This window comes from Eriocheir sinensis, chromosome 61, assembly GCF_024679095.1.
Source record: "Eriocheir sinensis breed Jianghai 21 chromosome 61, ASM2467909v1, whole genome shotgun sequence".
NCBI lineage: Eukaryota > Metazoa > Arthropoda > Malacostraca > Decapoda > Varunidae > Eriocheir > Eriocheir sinensis.
This window is the reverse complement of record NC_066569.1, coordinates 2509506-2530853: the sequence shown is the minus strand read 5'-3', so window position 1 is coordinate 2530853 and position 21348 is coordinate 2509506. Positions and strand designations below refer to the sequence as shown.

Sequence of the window (21348 nt, the reverse complement as noted above, 5' to 3'; positions counted from 1 at the left end):
TTCTTATTCTTATTATTTTCAAGAGGAGAATGTGTCTGTTTTTCACTGTTGTTATTGTTGTTATTCCTCTCTTGATATCCGTAGAGGTTTTTCCACTTCTATTTCTTCAAGAGCAGCGGAATGGGTAAGATATTTTGAGCTGTTTTCCACTTGATTCCACTACGTCCACTTCATTTCAGACAAGTGTGCCGGGCCAATATTATTTTTCCTTCTTGTTCTCTTCATCACAGCAGAAGATTGTGACCGAATGTAGTGACGTGAAGCTTCTGGGTCAGTTCTCGTGCAGGGTCATGTTTTGTCTTTATTGCATCTGGCACATGAGGGAGGGCATGGGGCCAGGCCTGAGCACTGTGGCGCTGGCTGCATGGTGCCGGCCTGTGGCCCAGACCTGTGCCTTGAAGATCCTGTTTGTCTTATTGCATGTGGCACCCAAATGCGGGCTTAGGATCAGGCCTGGGCACTGTGTCGACTACGTGGCACCGGGAGGCTAGAACTGTACCTTGAAGTTACTGTCTGGAGATCCTGCTTGTGGTTATTGCATGTGGCACCCCAGGGCGGACGTGGGCCAGGGCGGGCACCGCGGCACTGGGCGGGGTGACGGGTGCCGGCGCCTAGAACTGTACCTTGAATATCCTGTGCTTGTCCTTCATGTGCGTCTGCAGGTTGTCTTTGCGCGAGAACCGCCGCGCACAGATGGTACAGACGAACGGCTTCTCCCCCGTGTGGGCGCACAAGTGGCGGCTCCACTTGGACTTGTCCAGGAACAGTTTGGCGCAGAACGGACACGTATAGTTCGCGGTGCCTCGCCGGGCGCGATTTTTCCTCGGAGACCTGGCGGGGCGCGGCGCCCCCCCCCTCTCCGCCCGCGGCGCCCGCTCCACGACAGGGGGCTGGGGGGGGCTGCGGGCAGGGAGCGAGTCCTCCTCCTCCCCCCCCGCCGCCCCCATCACCACCTCCACCGCGGCCTGCAACGCGCCGTCCTATAAAGAAACACGAGCAGTGAGAAGCAGGCCAGAGCAGGGCGAGGCCAGGCCCCTGTACCCCCCCCCATGCCCACACCTACACTGACACTAGGCCCACGGTGATGACCCCATGCCCCGCCCCCTGTAACCCTGCCCCCCCTTGCCCCGCACGCCCACGCTGAGGGGAGGGGGGCAGGGGGGGCGCTGACTGGGGCTCCACTAACAAACTGAACTGGAGGAGGAGGAGGAGACACAGGAGGAGGAAAAACAACCACAGGAAGAGGAGGAGGAGGAGGAAGAGCAACAGGATGAAGAGGATGGGACCTTAAGCCTATGAAGCTCAAAAACAACAACAACACCAACAACGACAACAACAACAACTCTTGGGTAGCGGAGGTGCCTGACACAACAAGGTAGCGAGAGGAGGAGGAGGAGGAGGAGGAGGACATGGGAGGAAAGAAAAGATGGAAGGATAAGTAGGTAAGAAAGGAAGGGAGGAAGGAAGGAAGGAAGGGAGAAAGGAAGGATAGGAAAGATTATGATAGGAAGGGAGGAAGGAAGGAAGGAAGGGAGAGAAGGAAGGAAGGAAGGAAGGAAGGGAGAGAAGGAAGGAAGGAAGGAAGGAAGGAAGGGAGAGGTGAAGCAGAAGGTATAAGAGATTTTGAGAGGCAGAGAAGAGGAGGAGGAGGAGGAGGAAGAGGAGAAGTGAAGTTACCAGATTGAAAGAAAAGGGAAGGAGAAGAAAGGGAGGGAATAGAGATGGTGTTGAGTGGGGATGAAAAAAAAGGGTAGCTCGTGAAGGAACAGGGGAACTAACTCACACAAATGAAGTCTAGGCAGTAATATGGAGGTGGAGGTGGTGGAAGTGGTATAGAAGGTGGAGGTGGTGGTGATGATAGTGGTGGTGAGGACAGGAACTAATATGGAGGTGGAGGTGGTGGAAGTGGTATAGAAGGTGGAGGTGGTGGTGATGATAGTGGTGGTGAGGACAGGAACAGGACATCACTCACTCTCTCCCAAAAAACGTCTAAGCTGTGATATGGTTATGGTGGTGGAGGTGGTGGAGGTGGGGTGGCAGTACAGGTGGAGGTGGAGGTGGTGTCAAGTGGTGATGAGCGTCGCGGAGGTGAGCTTGCAGTCGGTCCTTGCGGGAGAACGCCTTCCGACACGCCCCGCAGACGAACGGCTTATCCCCAGTATGTACACGGCAATGACGACTCCATTTAGTCTTGTCCCTAAAGAGCTTGGCGCAATACGGGCATGTGTAAACGGTGCCCCATCTAGCCCGGCTCTTCCTCATGCTTCCGCTTCCGTTTCCGCCTCCTCCGCGCCCACGCCCTCGCCCACGCCCGCGGCCTCCTCTGCCTCTGCCGTGAACGATCCCCTCCTACAAGAACAGATAAGAATTGGGGTTCAGTACGGCCGAGGGAGGGAGGTAAGGAGTGAGGTTGGGTCGTGGGGGAGTGGGTTAGGTTTGGCGGAGTTTGAGGTTGGTTGCGTTGGGTTGGGTTGGGGTTGTCGTTTTCTTTCTTCATCTGTCTTTCTTTCTTTCTTTTGGTGGTGGTGGTGATGTGTGTATGTGGAAATAGGGTCTTAAGGTTTGGTTTCTCTCTCTCTCTCTCTCTCTCTCTCTCTCTCTCTCTCTCTCTCTCTGTGTCTCATTCTTTCTTTCTCTCTCTCACTTTCTTGACCCTTGTTGCTATTAGGTTAGGTTAGGTAAGTGTCTATCTTAAATTGACTTTTTCTTTCTTTTTCTTTCTTTCTTACTGTGTGTTTTCTCGGGGCTTTTGTTGTTATTGTTTTGTGAGTTAGTTGTGTGTGTGTGTGTGTGTGTGTGTGTGTGTTGTCATAGTCAGACCATTTCAAATACTCCGTTCAGGCGTTCGATTCCGTGGGTCCTGTCCTCCCCTCTCTGCTCCTCGGCCACATAATCCCAACACCTCTCCCTTCCTCTCCTATCCCTTACTCTCCTATGTCATGCTATAGTCTACCATATATTAACTTGATAGCCACGGGGATCATGCTTCTTAATGGTCCCTCTAAGCAAGTAAAATGAGAAAAAATCATCACTCACAGAAACTATTTCATTATATATATCAAAGTATTTGTGATCAGTTTATGCATCATCTATTTTGGGGGGTTATATCATGGCACAAATTTGACCGTCGCTGCTACATGGTAAAGCCACAAATTTGGCCCATCGCTGCTACATGGTAAAGCCACAAATTTGGCCCTTCGCTGCTACATGGTAAAGCCACAAATTTGGCCCGTCGCTGCTACATGGTAAAGCCACAAATTTGGCCCATCGCTGCTACACAGTAAAGCCACAAATTTGGCCCATCGCTGCTACACAGTAAAGCCACAAATTTGGCCTGCTGTTACACTACGGTAGCCACAAATTTGGCCCGTCGCTGCTGCTAGCCAGTAAAAGCCACAAATTTGGCCTGTTGCTGCTACACGGTAAAGCCACAAATTTATTACGTCGCTGCTACAAGTAAAGCCACACATTTGGCCCGTCGCTGCAACACGGTAAAGCCACAAATTTGGCCCGTCGCTGCAACACGGTAAAGCCACAAATTTGGCCCGTCGCTGCTACAGGGTTAACTTAGACGTTTGACCTATCTACATGTTGACGTGACCTCTCTTATGCTGACCTGTACCTCTCCTCTCTCAATGCTGACCTGATCTTAATTTATCTAACTCATTTATTGTCATTTCAACTTCATCTAATATCTCTCTTGTATACTATATTTTTTTGCTTCTTAGTCAAGTTCATGTTAGTTTCATATCGTTTTAGGTCATGTCAATCTCACCTTCCTTAGTCTCTCTCTCTCTCTCTCTCTCTCTCTCTCTCTCTCTCTCTCTCTCTCTCTCTCTCTCTCATATATGTAACTTAGTGTATTTTAACCACCACCATCACCACCACCACCACCATCATCACAACTACCATCACCACCACTATCACCACCACCACTATCACCACCACCATCATCACCACCACCATCATCACCACCACCACCATCACTATCACCACCACCATCATCACCACCACCATCATCACCACCACCACCATCACTATCACCACCACCATCATCACAACTACCATCACCACCACCACCACCACCACTATCACCACCACCATCATCACAACTACCATCACCACCACCACCACCATCACTATCACCACCACCATCATCACCACCACCATCATCACCACCACCACCATCACTATCACCACCACCATCATCACAACTACCATCACCACCACCACCACCACCACTATCACCACCACCATCATCACCACTATCACCACCACCATCACCTCACCACCATCATCACAACTACCATCACCACCACCACCACCATCACCACCACCACCACCATCACTATCATCACCACCATCACTACCACCATCACCACCATCACCATCATCACCACCATCATCACCACCACCACCATCATCACCACCACCACCATCATCATCACCACCACCACCACTATCATCACCACCACCACCACCACCATCACCACCACTACCATCACCACCACTATCACCAGTCTCCCCCCCCCCCTCCCTCCCCTCCTCAAAGCAAGTAATCAGATCTAGCAAACAACAACAATGACAATAAAAAATAAAGGTGTGTGTGTGTGTGTGTGTGTGTGTGTGTGTAAACAAATGTACGTACTAACATTCACAAACGCATTTTATTTTTGTTTATTGTTTTGTTTTTCTTCCCTCAAATTCACAAAAGAAAGAAAAAAAAAGGAAGTGTAAATATTTTGATAACGAGATAATAAACAAACAAATAAATAAATAAATAAATAAATGAGAATATTAATGTATGAATATCAGACAAGTGTGTGTGTGTGTGTGTGTGTGTGTGTGTGTGTGTGTGTGTGTGCGTGTGTGCGTGTGTGTGTGTGTGTGTGAGATTGGAGGTGGATAAGACACACACCCATCTCTCTCTCTCTCTCTCTCTCTCTCTCTCTCTCTCTCTCTCTCTCTCTCTCTCTCTCTCTCTCTCTCTCTCTCTCTTCTTATCTCCTTTTCTTCCTCTTCCTTCTTCCAGGCATAAAATATCTTTCCTTCTTCCTTCCTTCCTTCCTTCCTTCTCTTTTTTGACAACCTTTCGTCTTCTCCTTCCTTCCTTTCTTTCCTTCCTTCCCTTCTCTTCCTTCCATCTACCTTTCTCTCTTTTCCTTCCTTCCTTCCATCTCCTAATTCTCCTCTCTCTCTCTTCCTTCTTCCCTTTTATTCATTTTTAACTGTTTCTTCCTTTTTTTTCTTTCTCTGTTCTTTTCTCAACCCCTCCCTCCCTTCTTCCTTTCTTTCTTCCTTCTCATCCCTTTCCTTACATACATCCTTTCTTTAACTCCTCCTCTTCCTTTCCATCCCTTCCTTTCTTTCTCCTCTTCCTTTCAGTCAGCCAATCAGACACAGAATTGAATCAGGTCACCAATTTCCAGCTTCCCGCCAACCTCACATCACCTGCCTCTCCCTCCCTCCCTCCTTCCCTCACCTCTACCTGTGCCTCCCTCCCTCATCTCTACTCATTACAGACAGGTGAGTACGAACATGACTTGGGCCACAGGTGTGTTCGTTCGTTAGTCTGTCGATAGTTCCTTTTATTTATTTTTTACTTTATTATTATTGCCAAGTAGATGAATCGGGTTTTCATGTTTTTTTTTTTTTCCGTTCATGATGCAGAAAGATGCCTCATCAAACTATCCCAGCCTGACAACACTACCCATGGAACAGCAGCCTCCACCACACCCTTGTCAATCAACGGCCAGGCTCGTAACAACACCCATGACAATGCTAACACCACAGCCACCACCACAGCCTCATCCAGTATAGGCTGTTTTAGTAGAGAGATGCGTAGCCCCCACGGCTTTAAGTCCTGGCTACAGGTCTGAATGACAGGTTTAGTTGACCTCAACACCTTCAAGAACAGTAGGCAGCAGCAGGCACAGCAAGCAGGCATTTTCTTCTAGTAGGCATTTTTCTTTGAAGGCATCCTTTCCAGGCCTATGAAATGTCTCTATGCCCTCCCAAAAATAATAGTGGCAGATTGCCTGCAGCAGCAGCAGCAGTAGTAACAGCAGAAGTAGGTGTAGCAAGCACAGTAGTCCAGCCAGTAGCAGTAGTAGTAGTAGGTGTAGAATAATAAATGTAGCAGCAGCAGTAGTAGCAGTACCCGCCTGCCTGCTCACGCCACCAACACCCAACACGCCAAAGCTCTAAACAAGACGGTGGCCGGCACCAACACAACCACCGCGAGAGCACCACCACCATCACCACCCATAGTCTCCAGCCTGGCGGGGCAGAGAACACCTTCCACCCAGCACCTGAGCAACAATATAACAAAGCAGAGGCGGTAATGCTCACAAGAGATCTCCCTTCCTAACGCCACACCAGAGGCAAGCAGAGGTGAGGTATGTTACAGGACACTTTGTTTACACCATTCCCTGAGTTTCGTTGCGGAGGTGGTGCGTTGCCAGCGAGTGTGTAAGTATGCGAGTGCGTGCGTATGCGAGTGTGTGTGTGTTGACTGACTGACTTTTTCCTAGCATTGTCATATAAAAAAACTTACTACCATATGTCTTCTTCTTAATGCCCTTTCTTACTTGGTGGGGCTGGACGGACCGGTGAAAACATAACATAACATAACATTTTAACCAAAGATTTTGAGATGAGCAGAGCCAATGTCACCACCATCACCACCAGTATCACCACCACCACCAGGGAGGAAGAGTGAGTGGTGGTGGTGGTGGTGGTGGTGAGGCATTCATCCAAGCGGTGATTAAAACAACACCGCCACCACCACCAACAAAAACCACACACACACACACACGCACACGGCTGGCACATCGCGTCGCCCCCCTCCTCTCGTTTTGTTTGTTTGTTAGTTTGTTTGTTTATTTACGATTCCGCGCTTGTTTTTGTTGCGACTTTTTTTTTTTTTTTTAGGTACAAATTTTTCAAACACCGGAAAAAAATTGCGTTTGTATTTTTCCTTTCGTTTGTTTGTTTGTTTGTTTTCCTTCTGTTTTTTTTTTTTTACGGAAATTTATGAATGAAAAAAAAAAATATATATATATATATACATGTACGATTTTGAATATTTCTCTCTCTCTCTCTCTCTCTCTCTCTCTCTCTCTCTCTCTCTCTCTCTCTTCCTGTTTTCGTCTTCTTTCTCTTTTTTTTCCTTCCTTCTTTCTCTCTCTATTTTCTTTCTTCTTTCCCATATTCCAACTTTTCTTCCTTCCTTCCTTTCCTTCTAATTTCTTTTCCTTCCTTTTCCTTTTCAATTCCTTCCTTCCTTCCTTCCATCCATTTCTTTTCCTTTCCAATTATTTCCTTCCTTCCAATTTCTTTTCCTTCCATTTCGATCCATTTCCTTTCCAATTCCTTTCTTTGAATATAATTTCGTAAACAAGTCAAAAATATCATCATCATCATCATCATCAATAACCTCAAATTCAATATGGACGCAAGAAAAAAATATATACACAAAAAAAAAAACTCACATCCATATAAACATTAACAATTACCAAAGTCAACGATACATCATGGTAGACACAAACAATAGCAATAACAATAATAGTAATAATAATAATAATAGTAATAGTAGTAGTAGTAGTAGTAGTGTAGAGGCAATAGTAGTGGTCATAATAATAGTAGTAGTAGTGATCTCACCCTTATGGGACCGCCTGGGCATGTGGGGTTTAATTAAGGGGGGGGGGGGGGGTGTTAAGGGGGAAGGGGGGTTTAACTCTTTTTTGGGGTCTAATTTTACTTGCTTGATTTTCTTGATTCGATTTTCTTTACTTATTTTTATACATAATTTTGGATGAGATAAAAATGAGAAAGTAGGAGGAGAAGGAGAGGAAAGGATTGAACGAGAGATTGACTGATTGACTGACTGACTGGTTGAATTATTTACTGGCTGACTGATTGGTTGACTGAGTGACTGACTGACTGATCAAAAAAAGGGTAAAGAATTAAAAGACAGGAGTACTAGATTAACTGACTGACTGACTGACTAACTAAAAGAGAGAATATAAGAACTGACTGACTGGCTAACTAAAAGAGAGAATATAAGAACTGACTGATTGACTGACTAAAAGAGAGAATATAAGAACTGACTGACTGCCTGACTAAAAGAGAGAATATAAGAACTGACTGATTGACTGACTAAAAGAGAGAATATAAGAACTGACTGACTGACTAACTAAAAGAGATAATATAAGAACTGACTGATTGACTGACTAAAAGAGAGAATATAAAAACTGACTGATTGACTAACTAAAAGAGAGAATATAAGAACTGACTGACTGACTGACTAAAAGAGAGAATATATGAACTGACTGACTGACTAACTAAAAGAGAGAATATAAGAACTGACTGACTGACTGACTAAAAGAGAGAATATAAAAACTGACTGATTGACTAACTAAAAGAGAGAATATAAGAACTGACTGACTGACTGACTAAAAGAGAGAATATAAGAACTGACTGACTGACTGACTAAAAGAGAGAATATATGAACTGACTGATTGACTAACTAAAAGAGAGAATATAAGAACTGACTGACTGACTGACTAAAAGAGAGAATATAAGAACTGACTGACTGACTGACTAAAAGAGAGAATATATGAACTGACTGACTGACTGACTAAAAGAGAGAATATAAAAACTGACTGACTGACTAACTAAAAGAGAGAATATAAAAACTGACTGACTGACTAACTAAAAGAGAGAATATAAGAACTGACTGACTGACTAACTAAAAGAGAGAATATAAGAACTGACTGATTGACTGACTAAAAGAGAGAATATAAAAACTGACTGATTGACTAACTAAAAGAGAGAATATAAGAACTGACTGACTGACTGACTGACTAAAAGAGAGAATATAAAAACTGACTGACTGACTGACTAAAAGAGAGAATATAAGAACTGACTGATTGACTGACTAACTAAAAGAGAGAATATAAAAACTGACTGATTGACTAACTAAAAGAGAGAATATAAGAACTGACTGACTGACTGACTGACTAAAAGAGAGAATATAAGAACTGACTGATTGACTGACTAAAAGAGAGAATATAAGAACTGACTGATTGACTGACTAACTAAAAGAGAGAATATAAGAACTGACTGACTGACTGACTGACTAAAAGAGAGAATATAAAAACTGACTGACTGACTGACTAAAAGAGAGAATATAAGAACTGACTGACTGACTAACTAAAAGAGAGAATATAAGAACTGACTGATTGACTGACTAAAAGAGAGAATATAAGAACTGACTGACTGACTAACTAAAAGAGATAATATAAGAACTGACTGACTGACTGACTAAAAGAGAGAATATAAGAACTGACTGACTGACTGACTAAAAGAGAGAATATAAGAACTGACTGATTGACTGACTAAAAGAGAGAATATAAGAACTGACTGATTGACTGACTAAAAGAGAGAATATAAAAACTGACTGACTGACTAACTAAAAGAGAGAATATAAGAACTGACTGACTGACTAACTAAAAGAGAGAATATAAGAACTGACTGACTGACTGACTAAAAGAGAGAATATAAGAACTGACTGACTGACTAACTAAAAGAGAGAATATAAGAACTGACTGATTGACTGACTAAAAGAGAGAATATAAGAACTGACTGACTGACTAACTAAAAGAGAGAATATAAGAACTGACTGACTGACTGACTAAAAGAGAGAATATAAGAACTGACTGATTGACTAACTAAAAGAGAGAATATAAGAACTGACTGATTGACTGACTAAAAGAGAGAATATAAGAACTGACTGCCGGACTAACTAAAAGAGATAATATAAGAACTGACTGACTGACTAACTAAAGAGAGAATATAAGAACTGACTGACTGACTGACTAAAAGAGAGAATATAAGAACTGACTGATTGACTGACTAAAGAGAATATAAGAACTGACTGATTGACTAACTAAAAGAGAATATAAGAACTGACTGACTGACTGACTAAAAGAGAGAATATAAGAACTGACTGATTGACTAACTAAAAGAGAGAATATAAGAACTGACTGATTGACTGACTAAAAGAGAGAATATAAGAACTGACTGACTGACTGACTAAAAGAGAGAATATAAGAACTGACTGATTGACTAACTAAAAGAGAGAATATAAGAACTGACTGACTGACTGACTAAAAGAGAGAATATAAGAACTGACTGATTGACTGACTAAAAGAGAGAATATAAGAACTGACTGATTGACTGACTAAAAGAGAGAATATAAAAACTGACTGACTGACTAACTAAAAGAGAGAATATAAGAACTGACTGACTGACTAACTAAAAGAGAGAATATAAGAACTGACTGACTGACTGACTAAAAGAGAGAATATAAGAACTGACTGACTGACTGACTAAAAGAGAGAATATAAGAACTGACTGATTGACTAACTAAAAGAGAGAATATAAGAACTGACTGACTGACTAACTAAAAGAGAGAATATAAGAACTGACTGACTGACTGACTAAAAGAGAGAATATAAGAACTGACTGATTGACTAACTAAAAGAGAGAATATAAGAACTGACTGATTGACTGACTAACTAAAAGAGAGAATATAAGAACTGACTGACTGACTAACTAAAAGAGAGAATATATGAACTGACTGACTGACTGACTAAAAGAGAGAATATAAGAACTGACTGACTGACTAACTAAAAGAGATAATATAAGAATTGACTGATTGACTGACTGACTGAATGACTGATTAACTGACTGACTGATCAAGAACAAGAGGAAAGAAATGAAAGACAGGAGTACTAGATTAACTGACTGACTGACTGACTAACTAAATGAGAGAAGAATATAAGAACTGACTGACTGACTGACTGATTGACTGACCAACTGACAGACTAACTAAGAGAAAGAGAGAAGAATATGAGAACTGACTGACTGACTGAGATTGAGACAAAGCAATACAAAAAGGGAGAACATACTGACTGACTGATTGACTGAAGAGGTGAACCAATAAAGACTGACTGACTGAGATTGAGATAAGGCAATGCAAGACAGGAGAATTATGCTGACTAACTGACTGACCGACTGACTGACTGACTGAAGAGGCGAACCAATACAAGACTGACTGACTGAAAAAAGATAAGAAAAATTTGGAAAGGGTGGGGAGTGGATTTGGGAGGGGCGGGGGTCTCAGGTATACAAAATTAATTAACATAAATAGATTAACTTCTCCTCCTCCTCACATGCCCAGGGTCGCAGCGGGGTGAGACACAAACACAAACATTGGCCACCCTTGCACCTCCTCCTTCCTCTTACCTAACCCAACCACACACACACACACACACACACACACACACACACACACACACACACACGGAAATTTAATACATCTCACAGTTTCTTTTCCTTTCCTTCCTTCTTTCTTTCTTAATTATGACAAATGAAAATACTGAAATAATTAAGTAAGTTACGCTCCGAATGTGTGAGAATTTTAATATATATTTTTGCATTTATTTACATTATTTTATTTACGATAGACAGAAATACAGAAAGAAGAGTTATATCTGTATTTCGGATTATCTAACTTGCAATTTATTAAAGAATAATTACCAACCGTCCGAATTACGTTGAAATACTACTACGACTGACTTCTGAATGGACCTCCTGATATTCACGTTGTAATACTAATAACAATACTGAATTCTGAATGGCTCTCCTGATATCTGAATAAGTCTCTTGTTATTCGCATTGTAATACTACTAATACGACTGATTTCTAAATGGATCTCCTGATTATCTGAATGACTCTCCTGATATCGGCGTTGTAATACTAATAATAAGTGATTTCTGAATGGATCTACTGATATCTGAATGAATATCCGGATATTCGCGTTGTAATACTAATAATACGACTGATTTCTGAATGGACCTCCAGATATTCGTATTACTAACAGATTTTCTTCATATGTATACCGCCAATCAATTCTTCCATCGCATATGACCCATCCAACACACACACACACACACACACATATACACACACATACTCTTGGTCCTGGGCTGGGCTAAGGAGGTGGAGGTGCGAGAGTAGCGAGCAGGCATATACTAGAGTGCGTGTGTGAGGGGGGACCTGTGGCCTCTATATTAAGGCTTTGGTAATATATGAACAGAGGGGAATATAGCTGGATGGCCTCTTGGAAGCTTTTATATGAGTCTGCCTTTAGTCCTTAGGTTTTCTGTGGTGGCTGAGAATGATTTTCTTGGGGGGGTGACCTTAGTGTTTCTTAGTTTTGGGGGTGACTTTAGCATTCCTGGATATTGGAGAAATGATTTTAATATTTTTTAATTAGAGTTGGATTTTCTTTGTTTATTTCTCCTTTATTTACTTTAATATTTCTGAATTTTGAGGGTGAATTTAATATTTCTAAATTTTGGTGTAACTTAAATATTTCTCAGCTTGATTTTCTTACGTTATTTCTTTACTTATTTCTTCTTCTTTATTTACATCTTTCTTATTTACTTCTTACTTTAAAGTCAATATATCTGAATTTTGGGGGTGACTTTAATATTTCTGGATTTTTGAGGGTTACTAATATTTCTGGATTTCTGAGGGTGACTTTAATATTTGTGGGTTTTTGAGGGTGGCTAATATTTCTGGATTTTTTTTAGGGTAACTTTAATATTTCTGAATTTCGGGGTAACTTAAATATTTCTTGGTATCATTTTCTTTGTTAATTTCTTTGCTTCTTTATTGATTAACTTAACTTTCCCCTCACACACACACATCTCACACTAGATATAAAACATGTAGACAGACTTCATGTGCGTGTGTAACCAGTGTGCGTGTGTACGTATGAAAAAAGTACACACACGCACATAACTTCAAGAGGTAAAGGAGATATGGCCATTTCACGCACATGACTGTATTTAGAAAGGGGGAGGGAGGTTGTGTACGTCTGTGTGTGCGTATGGGAAGGGGAGGTAAAAACGCACACAGAAACGCACATGAGGTCTGTCCACACATGGTACACATTACTAAACCTTACAGCAGCTGCCTTAGACATGACGTGTGTGTGTGTGTGTGTGTGTGTGTGTGTGTGTGTGTGTGTAGAACCGTCTCTCCTATGCTGTTTCTTATTTCATTCTTCCTCCTTCATTTCTTTCTCTTCCATTCTTCCTTCATTCTCTACATTCTTCCCAATTCTCGTTCTTCCTTTTATCTACCCCTTTCTTCTCCTCCTCCTCCTACTCTTCCTTTTCTTCCTCTCTATCTCTCTCTCTCTCTTCCTTTCCTTCCTCTTTCTCTTCCTTCCTATCTTTCCTTCCTTTTCTATCCATCTAGCTATCTTCCTTTCTCTCTCTTCCTTCCCTTTCTTTATCCTACCCTTCCTTCCTTCCTCTCTCTCCTCCCTATCTATCTATGTATCTTCCTTCCTTCCTTTCCTTTCTTTTCCTTCCTTCCTTTCTTCCTTCCTAGTAAGTTTGGTCTGATAGTAAGTGTCAAAGATGAGAGAATGAGATAATAAATAAATAAATAAGAATTGAAGTGAAATAAAGGAAGGAAGAAAGGAAGAAAAATATTGAAATAAGAAGAAAGGAAACGAGAGAGAGAGAGAGAGAGAGAGAGAGAGAGAGAGAGAGAGAGAGAGAGAGTAAATGAGAATGAAAATAGATAACAATAATGATGGAAAAAAAAAAGACAGAAAAGAAGGAAAAATAAACTGGGAGAAAAAAAGAATAAAAATTACTGGAAACTAAAAAAAAATAAGGGAGAGAAAAGAGATAAAGATGGAAAAAGAAAGAAAAAGAAAGATAGAGAAAAAGAGAGAGAAAGAAAACGAACTAAAAAAAGACAGGCGAAGAGGAAGAACAAAAAATAAACAAAAATAAATAAAAAGAAGAAAAAACAAGAGGAAAGAAATAAATAAAAAACAAGATAAGAGAGAAGGAGAGAGAGAGAGGAGAGAGAGAGAGAGAGAGAGAGAGAGGAGAGAGAGAGAGAGAGAGAGAGAGAGAGAGAGAGAGAGAGAAGGAAGGAGAGAGAGAGAGAGAGAGAGAGAGAGAGAGAGAGAGAGAGAGAGAGAGAGAGAGAGAGAGAGAGAGAGGGGAGAAAAAACAACACAGGGAAGAAAAAAATGATAAAGAAAACAAATAAAGAAAATAAAAAGAATAGACTGTGTAAATTTAGGAGGAGTAGGAGGAAGAAGAGGAAGAAGAAGAGGAGGAGGAAGGTAAAAATAGGAGAGGAGGAGGCAAGGAAGAGGAAGGAAGGGAGGAAGAAGGGAAATGGAGACAAAAGGAGGAAGGAAGAGGTAGAGGAAGAGGAGGAGGAGGTGAGAGAAAATAAATGTGATAAAGAATGAGACAGGATGAGGAAGAGGAAGAAAAATAAGGAAGGGAGGAGGACAAAGAAGAAGAAGAAGAAGGAGGAGGAGGAGGAGGAGGAGGACAAAGAAGAGGAGGTATGTACCCTTCCACATACCTTTCCTCCTCCTCCTCTTCCTCCTCCCCCTCCAAATGTTTGCCTGTCTGTCCGTCTTTGTCTGTCTGTCCAACTGTTTGCTCTCTCTCTCTCTCTCTCTCTCTCTCTCTCTCTCTCTCTCATCTGGTATGGCAAGGTCAGTGAGTGAGTCATCTGTTTGTAAGTGTGTAGTGGTGGTGGTGGTGGTGGTAGTAGTAGTAGTAGTATAGTAGTAGTAGTAGTAGTAGTAGTAGTAGTAGTAGTAGTAGTAGTAGTAGTAGTAGTAAGTAGTCTATGTATGTATGTTTGTGTGTATGTATGTGGCACTCAGCATAAGCCACAGGTGTGATTGAAGCTTTAATTAAGTCTCATTAGCCTTCGAATGGCACTCGTTAAGGTAAGGTAAGGGGAGGAGGGGGGATAGGTAACACACTTTCTAGATATAATACTGCCTTGATTCTCTCTCTCTCTCTCTCTCTCTCTCTCTCTCCTATTCATCTTCTTTTTGCTATCTTTCCTCTTTCTTTTCATTCTTCTCTCTCTCTTCCCTTCCTTCCTATTCTTCTTCCTTCTCTTTCTCTCTTCCCTTTGTTCCTTCATATCACCTCCATTCCTTCATCCCTTTCATTCATAAATTCCTTCTATATACAACTAAACAGCCTTCCTTCATCAGTATTTCCTCCTATATAAACTATTCCCTCTGCTTCCATATGCTGTCCAACTTCCTACCGCAGTGAAGTTGGAGTTATTCAGGAGCCACTGCTACTCTCTCTACTGCAACGCGCTGTGGTCGCGGTATAGGGCTGCCTCTGAGGGTCTGTCATAACAATATCCTCGAGCAGCTTCTGGGGCTTCCTAGATAGACCACCTCATCCCTGGCCTTCACCGGGCACGGGATGAACTGTCTGGCTGTGCTGCGTCGCCATGCCTCGTACAGTATGGGGAGTGTAGTAGAGTGGAACAATCTGGGAACTCCATCATCACCTCCGTCAGACAGAGCTCGGCCTATGTAAGTGGATCTATGCGTCGTGAGTGGCTGGGCCTTTGCATATATAATTATAGTGTCAATTATTTAAGCATTATGTGTCTCGCTCAATCTCGTTCGTTTTCCTGTCCTGTTTTTTTTTTTTTTATATGCCGCTGGGCGAAATAAAACTATTATTATATTTATCATTATTATTATTAACCTGCATCTCAATTCCTTCAATCCTTCAACTGGTAAACTCCTATAACTAAAACAGCCTTTCTTTGCCTATATTTCCTCCTATATAAACTATTTCCTCTGTTTCTTTATGCTGTCCAACTTCTCAGTGCAAGAGTTAAACAGCATCTCAATTCCTTCACTCCTTCAACTGGTAAACTCCTATAACTAAAACAGCCTTTCTTTCCTCGTATTTTCTTCTATATAAACTATTTCCTGTTTCTTTATGCTGTCCAATTTCCCATCACAAGAGTTAACCAGCATTTCCATTCTTTCACACCTTCAATGGACGGTATATGCTATCTGGCAGCGACTCAGAGAAAGAACGTTTTTTTGACTTAACTCGGTTCCTCTTTTCTATTTCGGGAAAAATTAATACTGGCTGTCGTTTGGAGCCAAATGTCCAAACGTGGTACATGCTGGTAAAAAGAAATGTATTTACCCTTTGCTGGTAAGATTTGCATCTATGTGTGGTGTGTGTGACCACTCCAGCAAGAGGGAATCTGTAAATCACATCTTAAGACCAAACAAAAAATAGCTACAGGTACTTTTGTATTTTGCCAAGGGCTTTATTTTGCTCTCCAGCAGCTTAAATGATTTAACTTGCTGTTAAATAATTGTTAGCCCTGCGAAAAAGCTATTTTGGCGTCTGGTCTTAAGATAAGTGATTTGGGCGCCCTCTCCAGCAAGAGGCATCTGTAAATCAGTGGTCACACACACCACACACAGACGCAAACCTTACCAGCAAAGGGTAAATACATTTTTTTTTACCAGCATGTACCACATTTGGACATTTGGCTCCAAACAACAGCCAGTATTAATTTTTCCCGAAATAGAAAAGAGGAACCGAGTTTAAGTAAAAAAAACAGTTCTTTCTCCGAGTCGCCGCCGGATAGCCTATACGGTCCATTAGTAAACTCCTTTAACTAAAACAGCCTTTCTTTCTCTGTATTTCATCATATATAAACTATTTCCTGTTTCTTTATGTTGTCCAATTTCCCAGTGCAAGAGTTAACAAGTATCTCCACTCTTTCACACCTTCAACTGGTAAACTCCTATAACTAAAACAGCCTTTCTTTGCTTGTATTTCCTCCTACATAAACTATTTCCTGTTACTTTATATGATCCAATTTCCCAGTGCAAGAGTTAACAAGTATATCCATTCTCTCACACCTTCAACTGGTAAACTCCTATAACTAAAACAGCCTTTCTTTGTATTCCCTCCTATAAGAACATTTCCTTTCTTTATCCTGTAGCAAAAATAAATAAACAAATATACATGAAAGAACAGGAATGACCGAGATGTCAATTATTCCTCCTCCTATTTTTCTTCTTCCTCTTCCTCCTCCTCCACATCCTCTTCTTCCTTCTCCTCCACTTTCTAATCCCTCATACCCCAATCTCTCTATATAAGGGATGTGTGTACGGCAGTATATGGGAAGAGGGGAAGGTCAGGTCATGTCAGGTCAGGGGTAATTCTCATATATGAGACATGTCATGTATAGTATAGTAAAAAAATTAAAAAAAAAAAATAAATGCAAGCTGCTGTAAGGTCTGAACTAAGAACAGTACCCTTGGGGGCTCGCCGGAAGGGGAAGGGGGGGTAGGGTTGTAGGGGAAGGGGGGCCTTGTTACTGGTGGTGGTGGTGGTGGTGGTGTTGATGGTGTCGGTAAAAAAAAAAAAAAAAAGCAAAAAAAAAAAAAAAAAAGAGGAAGTAGAGAGGACGAGGAAGAGAACTGGAGAAGAGGAGGCAGAGGAGGAGGAGGAGGAAGAGAAGAGGAAGGTAAAATTTAGGAAGAGAAAAAGTGTGTGTGTGTGTGTGTTTGAAGTAGTAGTAGTAGTAGTAGCGTAAGTAGTAGTTAAGAGCATAAGATAGTTAAACCTATGTATGTATGTATGTATGTATTTCCAACCATCATCAGCAGACAAAACCCCAAACCAACCCAAACCCCATCCCTCGCCACACCCCACCCGCCCCGGCCAGCCCCGTCGGGTCAAGGGTCACGCAACACTCACCGCTTGCTGGGCCGCCGCGTCGTCACCCCCGAAGAGGTTGTGGGGGAAGCCGCCCTCGCCCTCCTCGCCCCACGCCAGCACTGGGGGGCCCTGGGGGGAGGGAAAGAGGGGGGCGATGGTTAGTATTGGGGGGGGGGGGATTATTGTTTGTGATTTTGTTTGCGATTTCAAGTGATTATTATTATTATAGGAGTTTAAGCGTTTATTACTGTCAGAGTTTAAATGTTGGTTAGCCAGAATTTAAAAATCTAGTAACATTGTCCAAGTTCATGTATTTTCTATTGTTTGTTTTTGAATTATTATATCTGAAGTTCAAAACGTTTATTATCACTGTCAGAATTTAAACATATATTAGTATTGTTGTAATTCAAATGTTTGCTATTGCCATGACTCATGCAAGTGTTTCTGAATGTCAATGCCCTGCCCCGCCCCGGCTGGCACTCACCCCCTGCAGCCCCGACGGCCCCGGCAACTGGTCGGCGGCGTAGGCGTCCACCTGATCGTGCTCCTCCTTCTCTATCTCCGTGGGGTTGGCGGCGAAGTCGAACTCATTGCTGCCGTCCTCCTCGTTGTCATCCATCTCGCTGCCCTCCTCCCGCTCCCCCCCGTGGGACTCCCGGCCCGCCCCGCCCCCCTCCCCACCCTCGTCCACCTCCACCTTGATCATCTGCACCGGCAGCATGGACGGGTCCGGGGCCCGGGGCGACGCCCCCGCCCCGTGGGGGGAGTCCCCCGGCGGGGAGCGCAGGCCCTCGGGGGCCCCCCTTAACTGGGGGTGGTGCAGGTGGGCGGAGGACAGGGGGTCGGAGCGCGCCCGCCCCGCCTCCTGTGCTGGGGCGGCTGGGGGGGGCATGGGCTGGGATGGCACGTGTGACTCAGGTACGCTGGATGGGGGGGGCGCTTGACTAGGCACTGGCGCCGCGGCGGAGGCGTGGGAGGAGGAAGACTGGGAGGCCCCCCGGGGCGGGGGCGGAGAGGGGGCCCCCCTGCCCCCCGAGTCCCGTCTTTTCCGCTTGGCTGGGGGGCTGTGGGGGGGCTCAGGTACTGGGGGGCCCTTGCGGTGGGCCTTGGTGGGGTCCTCGTCGGGCACAGCCAGGCCCTTGATGCGCAGGCACTCAGCGGCCTTGATGAGCCCGGCCAGCTCACTCTGCCGCACGTCCACCTCGCCGATGTACATGTAGTCCAGCAGGGCCTCCAGGTCGGTGCGTTTGATGTCCTTCAGCACCACCACGGGGTTGCGGCACGGCGTCTTCTCAAAGATCTCCGCGAAGTAGTCGCTGCAGGTGGACATGACCAGCTTGTGCACCGGGAAGAACTTGCCCTCACACGCCAGCGTCGCATCCGTGTACGTGTGCTGTGGGGACGCACACACACACCGTTAGCTGTGCACACACATACACACACACACACACACACACACACACACAGAAATCATGCACAGACAGGTCACATACACACACACATATAAATACAGTAACAGCAAAAAAAATAAAAAAAAATAAAAAAAAAACTCCTCCTCTTCTCTTTTCTCCACAATCTCCTTCTCTCCCTCCATCTCATCCTCTTCCACCACTCTTCCTCCTCCTCCTCCTCCTCCACCACTTCCCTTATTCCTTCTCAACCTCCTCCTCTTACTCCTCCACTTGTCAATTCACCTCCTCCACATACTTACTTTTCCCCGGACTTCACTGAGGATGTGGAAAAAAGTGGATCTGTGGTTGTTCCACTTGAGGGAGAGAAGACCGTCCTCCATCTCGCTCAGGGCTCTGTGGACACAAGGTGAAGTTAGTGGTAGTATTAGTATTAGTATTAGTAGTAGTAATAGTAGTGGTGGTGGTGGTGGTGGTAGTAGTAGTAGTAGTGGTAGTAGTGGTAGTGGTGGTGGTGGTGGTGGTGGTGGTAGTAGTAGTGGTAGTAGTGGTAGTAGTAGTAGCAGTAGTAGTGGTGGTGGTAGTATATTGACATTTATAATCCCTTCCCTTTCCTTCCTTCCTCTCTTCCTCCTCCTCCCAGCATCTTCCCTTCCTCCTCCTCCTCCAACCATCTTCCATTCCTTCTCCTCCTCCCTAGCATCTTCCTCTCTCTCTCCTCCTCCTCTTCTTCCTCAGCATCTTCCCTTCCTTCCTCCTTTCTTCCTGTCTTCCTCCCCCTCCCTAGTATCTTCCTCTCTCCTCCTTATCTTCCCTACTTCAACCTCCTCCCAGCATCTTCCCTTCCTCCTCCTCCTCATATTCAACATCTTCCTCATTCTTTTTTTTTTTCTTCCTCCTCCTCCTCAGCATCTTCCCTCCTTCACCAGCATCTTCCTCTTTCTTCTTCCTTCTCTCCCCCCCCCCAACCCCCGGCCCCCCAGCATCCCAGGTGAGGGGGGAGGTGAGGGGGTGGGGGGAGATAAATGATGCTGGGGTGCCGTCCTCCGCCCCCGCCCCCACCCCAACCCCGCACCGCCGCCCGCACGCCCATGGAGAGAAGGCGAGGGCGAGGCAGGGCGGGCGAGGGCGGGCAAGGGAGGGAGAGGAAGGGACGCCGAGCCACACAAAGCCACTCCCCGCCCACGCCTCACGGCCCGCCCACGCCTTCCGCCCCACGCCCACGCCGCCCACCAGCCTCCAGGGGCGCCGCGCCATCCGGCACGCTGCCCCGGGGGTCGCCACAGGTACTCACAGGAGGATGAATCACCGTGAGAGATGGAGGCTTCGCGGGTCCGCCCTTCACGTCGCCATCTTAGCCGCGCATGGCGCTGGGTACCGGTACCGGTACTGCCGAGGCTGCCGGTACTGGAACCGGTGCCGCGGGGCTGGGGCCGCTGCCGGGGAGATGGCGAGGAAAGCTGAACACTTCGTTTATTTTCCCGAGCACGATGGCTGCCTGGCTGTGCTGGAGCCCTGGCTATAACACTGTACCGCCACTAACTGAAGAGCAATATACATATATATATATATATATATATATATATATATATATATATATATAATCTATATATATATATTTAATATATATATATATATATATATATATATATATATATCTCAGCGAGTTAAGTTGCAATAGGTTACAATTCCATAGGGAGTATGTTACTGTTTCTGCAACGATGGGTTAATATTCTAGGCCGGTTTAGTAAGGTTACGTTCGGTTGGATTAGCTAGTGCCCGTGGCGTGGCCAGACACCCCTCGGAGGGGGCAGCAGGTACGTGGGGCAGCCGGGCACTGGTGCCACACGGAAGGTCACTGGGCATGTTCTGAGGTACTGGGGCAAGGCCGGGGAGGGTACGTGGCACCGCATTCTCTTGGGGGAACGCGCCCCCCATTCCCACCGTAGCTACGTAATTACGGAGCGCTTTATACATAGATCCTTACGAATCACGCCGCGGTGGGTCGCTCAGCGGGAATGATTCAGTATTTCAGCAGCTCGGTTTAAAGCTGGCGCCTGTACCAGGGCGGCGAGAGGCAGCAGCGGTGACAGGCCGCCCACGCCACAGCCCATCTTCACCATCTTCGACACCAACAAGGTAAGGCAAGACCCGCAACACTTCCTTAACCCGTCCGCTGCGATTGGCACGGATTTGGCCCTCCCTGGTAGCAGGTCTTTGCCCGCGCGCCCGCCCGTAGTCACGCCCTTCCCGCGGTGAATCAAGGTAAGTAACCACATCAAATCCTTCGTGTTAGTGGCTCC

At 44.5% G+C, this 21348-nt stretch overlaps 1 protein-coding gene across 21 annotated transcripts in view; it reads right to left on the bottom strand.

Moving 5' to 3' along the window:
- The window catches only part of LOC126986112 (longitudinals lacking protein, isoforms A/B/D/L-like), a 91792-nt gene extending 71347 nt beyond the window's left edge, over window positions 1-20445 (bottom strand). For 19 of the 21 annotated variants that reach the window (XR_007739287.1, XR_007739286.1, XM_050841819.1 and 16 more), the window contains exons 1-4: window positions 20340-20445; window positions 19348-19441; window positions 18121-19029; window positions 17676-17765 (exon numbers count right to left, since the gene is read on the bottom strand). Coding sequence is in view for 19 of the 21 variants with exons in the window: in XM_050841819.1 (XP_050697776.1) it covers window positions 17676-17765; window positions 18121-19029; window positions 19348-19428 (1080 nt within the window). In the remaining 2 variants the exon portion in view is untranslated. Of the gene's footprint in view, window positions 1-508; window positions 981-1924; window positions 2350-17675; window positions 17766-18120; window positions 19030-19347; window positions 19442-20339 lie in introns of those variants that run through there. The other 2 variants (XM_050841833.1, XM_050841835.1) reach the window with 2 other exon arrangements.
- Between the last annotated feature and the right edge of the window lie 903 nt (window positions 20446-21348).